Source organism: Meriones unguiculatus, chromosome 14 (assembly GCF_030254825.1).
Source record: "Meriones unguiculatus strain TT.TT164.6M chromosome 14, Bangor_MerUng_6.1, whole genome shotgun sequence".
Lineage (NCBI taxonomy): Eukaryota > Metazoa > Chordata > Mammalia > Rodentia > Muridae > Meriones > Meriones unguiculatus.
In genome coordinates this window covers 44,278,478-44,288,565 of record NC_083361.1, presented here as the reverse complement: position 1 = coordinate 44,288,565, position 10,088 = coordinate 44,278,478, and the positions used below count along the sequence as shown (strand labels likewise).

General features: G+C 45.2%; 1 protein-coding gene across 1 annotated transcript; it reads right to left on the bottom strand.

The window, feature by feature from the left end:
* Nucleotides 1-579: 579 nt before the first annotated feature.
* LOC110543138 (myeloid cell surface antigen CD33-like) lies at nt 580-9,800 on the bottom strand. The gene is made up of 5 exons (XM_060367229.1): nt 9,313-9,800; nt 8,859-9,137; nt 8,637-8,684; nt 7,532-7,625; nt 580-2,542 (listed from the first exon to the last, which is right to left on the bottom strand). Exons 1-5 carry the CDS (start codon nt 9,743-9,745, stop codon nt 2,524-2,526), a joined length of 873 nt encoding a protein of 290 aa, XP_060223212.1. The 5' UTR covers nt 9,746-9,800; the 3' UTR covers nt 580-2,523.
* Between the last annotated feature and the right edge of the window lie 288 nt (nt 9,801-10,088).

Below are 10,088 nucleotides of genomic sequence, written 5' to 3'. Positions count from 1 at the left end.
TTTCTTTTCATTCAAGTTATGATCACTAGAATGACAGATTCTTCCTGACAGAAATGGGGACGCATTTCTAGCCCTACAAAAATGCTAGTCCCTGGTAGGAGCCCAGTGTTAGTCACCAATATGGTCCATGCATGCTGGATGGCGTCACTCCTACACACAGCCCTGTGTGCATCACGAGCACTCATCACACATAGTGACAGACAGGCTGAGCCTGAGGAAGGATAGGATGAGGACAGACCAAAAAGGGGGTGGAAAGGTATTTAGCAGCGTCCATCACAAGCACAGTTTCTGGTTCAGGAGGGTGGGGCAGGCAGTGTGACAGGATCATCATGCAGGGTGAGAGGGCTCAGGGTGTAGATACCATGAGGCCCTCGGTACAGGCTGTCATGCTTTTCAGTCTCTATCCATAGTGAGAATACAAAGTGGTCAGACTGTGGAGGAAGGGGGTGATGGTTGCATCTGCAAGTACTTTCTGAGGGCCAGTGCTAGGAAGAGAGTGAGGTATTGTGGGGTATCTATCAGAGAAGACTGTTTGGACATGGGTTTAAGCCAATAGACAATCTTTATTAGTTGACTGGGTGTTTGGGATCCCAATGTTATCACTGAACCTTTCTTAGGGCGAGCTTTTACAAGAACAGTTAACTAAAACAGTTAGCTAGAAGTGGAACTACAGAAGCCAAAAAGCAAGGTTAGTACCTTTAGAGACTTTCCCAGAACTATGGCCTTTGATGGATTAGGTTTTCATTTTGGCAGGTGGTACTTACGATGTGCTGAGTTTTATGGCTTGAATGGTACTCCCATCACAGAGTCATTTGTGGTAAAGTCTGGAGGACTACTAAGGTTTGAGGCCCTGTTGTATTCCCTACTGGTCTTTGTGAATGAGTCAATCGTGGACTCATCCTGTTTCAGTTTGAAATGCAGGGCCCAATATTAATCCAATTAGAATGAGAATTAAAGACCCAGGCAGTGCTGATAGCAGAGTACTTAGCCAGGGGACCAAGAGAACAGACACTGGTATCAACTATTTGATTTTTGTCTTTCTCTCTTCTTTTTTCAGTTTTTTTTTTTTATTTTTATTGCTTTCTTTCAAGAAAGGGGTTTTCTGTGTAGCCCTGGCTGTCCTAGAACTCATTGTGTAGAACAGACTGTCCCCAAACTCACTCTGTAGACTAGACTGTCCTCAAACTCACAGAGATCTGCCTGCTTGTGGCTCCCAAGTTCTGAGTTTTTTTTCCAACCATGATAAGATTTTTTTTTTCTAATTACTCCTGAAAAATTGACATAGAAACAACAGGTTTCTTTCAAAGCCATACATAGTTTTCTTTATCTCATGAGAAGTACAAACTTCTCCAATTTTGTAGGACATTTCTGCAAGGGAACCTACCTATTCTTTTAATTCAGAAACAGAAACTTTTAATTCCTCTACGTCCTAATCAATCTGTCTATTTAGTTTGGAAAGAGCAAAAGAGGCCTTTTTAATCAAACCATTAGTACATGCCTTCCAAGTGGTTTCAGTAATATTATTGTTGTCCACATGAGTAAACCCACAAGGCAGGACAGCAGGAATCAGAATAAGGGGAAGTGTGTGGATTAAAAGTTTTGTATATTAGACAAGTTTTAGTCTCTTGGGAGTCCTGTAATGCTGATTTGGGCCACCCCCAGTCACAGCGAGTTCTGTCAGTCAATGGCTGAAAGTATGGTTTGTTCCTATTCCTATGTAGTATGGGGGCTGGGTGTCTAAGCATAACCGGAAATCCTGGCTGATTTCTGGCTGGGAATGATTGACTCTATGTCCAGGGTCCCTTCCTGTGGCATAGAGTCTGATTCCCCAGGTTTTCCAAAAGTGAGAATCTTCTAAAAGGAAAATTTCAGTCTAACAACCCTAATTTTTTCAGCGGAAAGTCTCTTGTTTCTGGCAACAAGAAGGCCCAGCTGCAGGGCATGCATTGGATTGTAAACTCTGTATTTCTATCTCAAAAGATAAACTCCTATATCTTTGCTTTTTTCGTACTACCAAACACTTAAAGTGAGCATTAGTGAGCAAAGCTCAAGATGAATATGAGTTGCTGGTCTTTAGTCACACTAGCTAATACCTTTCTTGTATCTGTCTTTCTCAGTTTCTAGTTCCAGGTCTGAGGGCTGTGGGGTGGAACCATAACACCATTCATACCCTTAGAACAAAACATAAGACGCAAAAGGAGGTAGAGGGTCAGGAAGTGGAAAGGCCTGGAGCCAGATAGAACCTTAATTTTAATGGGTCCATAATCTGGAGACAGTCCATTTGGCATCATCATCCATGGCTTCCACTTTCTTGACTGGGGTGTGGTAGATCCATGATGTAATGCCAGCTATATTCACAGCCATAAGAATGGAGATAATCACCTTGTAGCATCTTTTCCAAGTTGGTTTCAGTGCCCTTTGGCTACTGCCTGACCCATAGAGTACCAGCAGACTCAAACAATGGGAAACTGGTAGTGGATTCAGAGGTCAGCTGGCTCTCTTGGTTAGTTCAATGAATAGACTTTATGGAGGACTGAAGTGCCTGTAGTGATTTGAGAAAGAAATAGTTAGAGAGTTCTGCTAACTGCTAGTCTTTGAGCTTGGGAAGCAGTCGGGGAGATAAGGATAGGGGGTAAGTCCCTCCCTACATGGGGTGTAGCAGGCCTGAAGCAAAGCAAAGGAAGGAGGTCTATCCACCCTTTTCATTAGAGTCACAGGACTCTAATGAGGTTTCATTATAGTTTTTTTTAACATCCTGTTTATTATTATTTTTTTTTTCACCTGCCCAGAACTCTGAGGTTTATATGCACAATGAAGTTTCCAACTTATTTCCAGAGAGGTTTTGGCTATGAAAGCCAAGTCATTGTCAAATTCCATTAGCTAGGAAGTACCCAATCAGGGGGCCAGTTCTTGGAGGAGCTTTTAAGATACTATGTGAACATTTTTAGTCTGGGTATGGACTGCTTCTACCCAACCAGAAAAGCGGCTAGTTTCTATAAAAACCAGCAAGTACTTTGATTCTTCCCTGACAAGCTGGATCTTGGTGAAGTCAGTTTTCTCAGAGTTTGATAGGGAGTTGGTCTTTCATTCAGACCCTTTTCTCGGAAAGGGCTCTGTGTTTTGGATTTACTTGAGCACAAAACTGGCATCTGGTTGAGATATCCTGAGCTAGGCATCCAGTCTAGGTATAACACACCTTGTTCCGAACACCTGTGTTTTGTGGACCTCAGAGCCTGGTGAAGGTCAGTTACCAGAGTCCTGGCAGGTGTTTCTAGGAGAATGCTCCTTCTCCACCGGTGCCCTCCATTAAGTCTTTACCGTGTGGTCTCACACAGAACCAGGTTGGAGTATGCCATCAGAATATTAATAGGCACTACTGGTCTTATGACCGTTTGTTGGATAGCCAGTTCATTGACCCCATGCTGGAGATAGTAATTTGTAGGGGAAGCTGAATAGCCCCTAGGAGGGCCAAGATTTTCAGGTTGTTTCAGTGGTGAGAAGCCCTCTTTCTCTATCGCTTATACTGTGGACATGCACAGTAGTAAAAACATAGCAACTGTCTGTGTATATAATGGTGGACTTTTCTTTCTCCTATATGAGAGGCTTGGTCAGATTGATCAGTTCTGCTGTCTGGGCTGAGGTACCTGGCTTGGACCCAAATCGTTTCAGTTATAGTAATGAATGCAGCTCCCATGTACTTGTTTTCATCTTTCATCTCCTTACAGTCATAGAGGAGCACCTGGGGTTGTCACCAGGCAAGAGGGTAGAAGGATAGACGGCGGTGGGTTTCTCAAACTGGACTTGAGTGTGGGCTAGGAGTAGGGTCAGGTATTAGGCTACAGAGGCATTGGGCAGCAGCGTTCTGTTGTTCCTTGGAGGAGGGCCTCAACGACATGGAGTGCTGTGAGAATAAGATCTTGACCCAGAGTTAACTTGTTTGTTTTTCATTAGACTAGCAGTAGCCACTACAGCACTTAGACAGGTGGGTCATCCTGTGGTTATAGAGTCCAATTGTTTGGACCGGTTTCCATAGCTCCAAAGTGGGTTGAAACCTCTTTTGTAATTTTTTTGTTTGTTTTTGTTTAATGGACCAACAGATGAAAAGGTTTTGAGATGTCTAGACGTACTGGGGTGGAGCCAAAGTCAGAGCTGTTTTTAAAGCCTTAGATGTCTGTTGTTTAGTCTTAGTTCAGGTTAGGGACTCAGTTTTCCCCTTTGTGATGGTGTATAGAGATCCTGCTATTTCCACAAACTCTGGTATCCAGAGGCAGGAATACCTCTCTGCACCCAGGAGCTCTCAAACCTGTCTTTGTAGTTGGAATCTGAAAGACGCCAACAAACTTGCTTTGAGACAGGTTTCTTTTGCCTCTCCTCAGCTGGTAGCCAAGACAGGCAGCCTCTGATGTACAGAATTGAGCCTTCTTAGCTGAAATTCTGTAGCCCACGGTCTGTAACTCTTGGAGCAGTCTCAGTGGTTCCTTTTATGATCTGTTTCCCAAGGACCCCTCTGACAGAATGGCAGGAGGTCTGCATTTAGTGTCTTTAAATAACCTGGTTATTGCCTGCTGTAACACCCTTCTGTGTCTGCCCATTGAAAAGCGCCTTTGCCAATGGGAGACTGAAGAATGCATCTTTCAGGTCTAAGACAGTGCAGATCTGTTTCTTTGGAAGAAGCAGACTCATGAGAATCATAGGTCCCAGTTTTCTTCACAGACAGAAGAGGTTTATTCCAGGGTGACTGGCAGGATACAAAGATGCCTGTCTTTCCAAGACAGACAATATGGACTGCAATTTCCCTTTTTGCTTCCAGGGCCATTGGATATTCCTTAATCTGAGGTAGCTGAAGTGGTTAGTTGGATAATTATAGGAACTTAGTGTTGGGCCAGTTCTGGGGGGTTGGTTCTACTTGTCAGCCTGAGAGATAGTCCAACTCTATCTTTTGACTGGATGCAGAACTTTCACTAAGGAGATGTTCTGGCAGATGGTAAGAGATCAAGATTTTGCTGAGTGTCTGTAAGTCTAACTGTGTTTCTCACCAGAAAAGGTGATGGTTTTTAGTTTATGCAAAAGATCTTGTCCCGATCAGTTCTCTATTTTAAACACCTTTTGGGCTACCTTCAGCAACTGGGATGTCTTTATATTTTTTTAATGTTTATAATTTTTTTTTAAATATCTGGGATCACACAGATAACAGTCTTTAGCTTCAGTCTTTAATCCTTCTATAAAGAACCTAGTGAAAATTATTTAAGGTTTGCTTGGTCAGTGTTAGATAGAAAGGAAAATATGTTCTGTCCAGGATGCATTGCGTGGCAGTGATTCCCCCTGCCTGGCCCAGGGTTTGTTTGTTTGTTTGTTTTAAGAATATGGTGCATTTTGGGTTTTCCAATTATAGGAATCACCAGTTGAAAAACGAGACATAAATCATGAAAATGAAGGGGTGGAACTTTCTCTTTTCCTTTGGGCTCACCCCAGCGGAACTGTCCCCATTCTCTAGGGCTGCTCAGAGCACGCACAGAGCAGAGGGGATGCTCACCCTGGAAACCATTCCCCCTATCCCTGTGTGCATTCTTCTTAGATGGCAGGCAGCCCTGGATGAGGCCCAGCCCTTCCCACCTCCACACAGGGGCCAACACTGAGCAGGAGCCAAGCAAGCAACGAAACAAGCAAGTTCTCTCATTCCTCACCCTGGACACATTCATATGCCTGAACAGACAGGGGGAATCAAGTGAGTCCAATGTTTCCTGGACACTGGATGAGCAGCTGTGTCTGACCTCTCCTATGTGTCAAAACAGAAGGCACCTTAACCAGACTTTCCTCTGGAGGTGACACACAAGGAGACTTTCTAATTGGTTTCATTTTGGAATGAAGGTGTCAGACTCCTCAGAAGTGTTAGGCAGTGATGATGAAAGGGAGTCTCGATCTGGAACTCAGGTTATGTACCCCCTAGGGACTCTTTTCAATTTCAAGAGGCTCTGAGCACCCCAGTGCCTCAAGGTCTGGTCTCTGGGGAATTTTGGTGGAACCTCCAGAAATGTTGTGGGGTATCCATAAGAAAAGACTGCTCAGATATGGGTTTAAGCCAATAGAAAAAAAAAATATTAGCTGGCTGGCGGCTACACTGGGTGTTTGCAATCCCAATGTAGCATTAAGCCTTTCTCAGCATGAACTTTTAAGCACAAAACCACTGTTCTGTTTTGACATACTTTAGTTAACAAGAACATTTTAGCCAGAAGCAGAGCTACAGAAGTCTATTGCCAGGTTAGTACCTTTAGAGTCTTTTCCAGAACTATGGACTTTGACAAATTAGGTCTTTGTTTTCATTTTTGGCAGGGGTACTAACTATGTGCCGAGTCAATGGTACTCCTCTCATAGAGTCAGCTGTGGGAGGTCTGGAGGCCTACCAAGATCTAGGGTCCTGTTACAGAGGCAGGACACAAGGAAGAGTCAGTGGCCAGGAAAAGACGAGGTTCAGGGGCGATCAAGGCTGGGTGATTAAAGGGGTCAGTATGGGTCACGGAATGAAGGGTGGAGAGAGGTGTCAGTAGAGAACCACAGCCAGCTATGGAAAGAGGAGGGGAGCATCATGGGATCCAGCAAGGATGTGGACTCACAGGAGAGTAGTGGATCATCAGTGGCCACGCTAAAGCCAGGTCCATCACAGGGAAGAGTTCTGAGGGACGTCAAACGCTGGGATCCCACATCCCTCACCTGAGATTAATCCATGACAGTTTCTGCATAGTCTACCTGTACTGCTGACCTTTCCATTTTCTTCCTATGGGGTCTCATGCTGAGTGAGGAGACCAGACCTTCAAAATGTGTGGGTGTAGGGGACCAGGTATATCAGCCACCTCCCCGCAGCCTACCTCCTAGCTGTGGAAGACAGCCTTCCCCCTATTGTGGCTGTTTTTAGCTGTCATGCTGATTATGTCTGGGATTAAGCCAAGTGGCTTAGTACTCCCGGGAGGTATTTTTATTGATTTAATCATTTAAGGTTGGAAGACCTACCCTAAACCTAGATCTTTTGAGGTGGGGAGAATAAAGGTGACAGCCTATATAAAAGACATAGAAGATGAAAGCGCTTGTTTATTGCCTACTTGTTCTTACTCTCCTGGGCAAGTCCATTCCTTTATTGGCATCAGAGTCTAATGTTTTGAGAGTCTAGTGTATGTTGCAGACCAGCTGAGATATCCAGCTTTGTGGACTGAACAGATATTGAACGCTTGGACTTTCCATCAGAAGATAGTCATTGTTGGAAGTCAGATCATAGATCATAATCCATAAACCACTCTAATAAATCCATTGTATGTGTGTGTACATATATTCTATCAGTCCTGTTTATCTAGAGAACTCTGACTAACACATTTCCCAAATGGCCAGACTTGATAGCTCCAGAATGGTGAGGAACTGTTAGTACCTATGAACTCCTTGCCTGGATCTTAAACTCTAAGATCCATAGCACTGGGAATCTAGGATTTAATTTTTGGCCTTTGCCTTCCTTACACCTCTGTCTTGTCCCAGGAGCAACACTCACCTTAGGAAGAGGAAGCAGATCCCAAGAAGCAGGAATTTGATAGCTGCCCCTCCAATGGCTACCAGAACTACTTCTGCCAGGGGTCCTGCTTTCCCTGAAGAAATATGGATGGAGCTGAACTTACCCGATAATCCCAGAGACCTTCCTCTCACAGTAGCTCTTAAATATATTCCTCCAAACCTTCCTTCATCCCCACACTTAAGACTGCATCCACCCAAGCTTCCCTGACTTCCTCATCCTGTTGTCCAACAATATATCAGAAAAAAATCACTTTTTATTATAAATAAACTTCTGTCACAGAGGCTTAGTGGCTGTCTGTGATCCTACTACTCAGAAGGATGAAGCATTTGGAATGTGGGTTCAAAGCCAGCCTGGGTTACATAGCAAGATTCTCCATCAAAAATAAAAACCAACAACTGTAACTGAAAATATCAAGAACCTACAGAACTTGGGAGCACATTTACATACTGTGGTAAGCACACACACACAAAAAAAAACTCTTTGAAAATTTTATATTTTTATTTGTCTGCATGTATGTATGTGCACATGTGGGGGCCTAGTGCCCTCTGAAGTCAAGAGAAGCTGTCAGATCTCCTAGAACTAGATCCAACCAGTGTGTACCATTGCCATGGAAAACAATCTGAGTCCTCTCAGGCTACATGTGGACAAACCAAAGCTTGGAATTGTGTGTAGTCACTGGTCTGTTCTGAGATGGAAACTGAATTTCTGTGGACAGCCCTCTGTGTGTGCTCTGCATGTTTGCCCATATGGCTGCGTGTTCTGCACAAGCATTAAGAGCAAAACTGTTGACAGAGTCAAGTGCTGAGGTTTCAGGCATATCTACAAGTGTGGACTAAAAGTGTCTAGAGTGTGTGATTCTGTTTTGTGAATGCCAATCTAGCCCAGTAATGACTCAGGAGTATGTCCAAAAGCCAAAATGATTGAGGAAGAGGTAGGGACAGGTGCTCCAGCATTTGAATGTTCTGTGAGTGAGGAGGACCAGTAGTTTCCTAAGAAGGGGTCCTTGTGTTCAGGGTAAGGAGGGATGGACCCTGCTCTGACCTAAAGAGTCCCTGTTCTTCCAACTCACAATGACTCTCCTTACCTGGTCCAGGTCTTGCAGAGACATGGGTTGTGAAGTTCTGTGCGTTATCTTGGAGAGAAACAAAACAAAACTTAACATCTTAGGTTTCAGCAACACTCCCCCACAACTGTCCAGAAAGCACAGAATGTGAGAGGGATAAAACCTGTATATGACTCAGTCCCTGATCCAACCATGATCCGTTACACAGCCACCATGCATCCCCAGCCCCTGGGTTGAACTCACAGGTGACAATGATCAGGATAGTCTTTTGAACAGTCACACCAGCTCCAGGAAAAATCACTTGACAGGTGAGGTTGGTGCCATGGTCCTGGAGCCTGGGTGTGAGGGTCAGCACAGAGGAGAGGGTGGTCCTAGGGCCCAGGGATGTGAGGGCAGATGACATCCAGGAGAAGATGGGGGGTGTCCCCCGCTCACAGGCCCAGGGCACAGAGCACGTCACATTGTTAGGCTGGCCAAGCTTTAGAGTCTGTGGGATGTTGATGTTGGGGGTGTGAGTGAGGTCTGATGAGGGGAGAAAGACATGCAGGATAAGGATGGGGGTGAAGTACAGCCATTGAGAAGCTCAGGCTCTGACCCAGCTCCTCCATTACCCAGCTCCATCCCCCACCACTCTCAGGCTGGCGTCCCTGTGGCATCCATGAGCTTCCTCTGGGGCCAACATGGAGCCAGTACTTACCTGTCACTTGCACAAAGAGCAGATTTGTATAGTAATTCCATTCCAGACGCTCTTTTCCCAGTGTGAAGAAGTAAGAGCCATTGTCGCTCTTCTGTGCATCTCTGATGTCCAGGGAGCAATCACAGAAACTCGGGTCTCCCAAGAGGTGGAATCGGTTCTGAGTGTTCTTCTGCACTTGTCGAATTGGGTTATTTGTAGCCACTGGAGAATCATGGTCTGCATTCTTCCCTTCATGGAACCAGTAGCCAAAGACAGGGTGTAAGTTCCTGGAGTACTTAAGAAATGTGCAAGGCACGGAGACACACAGACCCTCCTGCACTGTCACAAGTTGCCATTCCGGATGTGCATCTGTGGATTCTCTAGGAGGATGGAGGCAGATTCCAGATACCCAGTCACACACCCAGAGCAGGGGCAGCAGTCTGGGGAGCAGCATCCCCACCAGAGGCCTGGGCTGCTGGAAGGGAGTAAAGGGAGGGCTGCAGCAGGCCACCTGGGAGAGCTGGCAGAGAATCAGCAGTTTTTAATTCACAGAAGAGGAACTGGGGACTGCAGGTGGCCTGTCTGCAGAAAGCACAGAAAACCCAGTAGTCTAACACCAAAGACACCTGAGAGGGGTGGGGGAGGTGGAGGGAGAGGGAAAGGGAGCAGAGAGGAGCAGGGAAGGAGGGCTGGGGAGACACCTCAGTTGTAAACTGCTTGTAAACTGCACCAGCATGAACACCTAAACTCATGTTCACAGCATGTCCATAAAAATGAGGACATGACAGTGCATGTTT

Coding starts and splice junctions, on each gene's coding strand:
- LOC110543138 (XM_060367229.1), bottom strand. CDS start 9,745: ATGCTGCTCCCCAGACTGCTGCCCCTGCTCTGGGTGTGTGACTGGGTA. Junction 8,685..8,858: donor TATCCTGATCATTGTCACCT/GTGAGTTCAACC, acceptor TTTCTCTCCAAG/ATAACGCACAGAACTTCACA. Junction 7,626..8,636: donor CTCTGCAAGACCTGGACCAG/GTAAGGAGAGTC, acceptor ATATTTCTTCAG/GGAAAGCAGGACCCCTGGCA.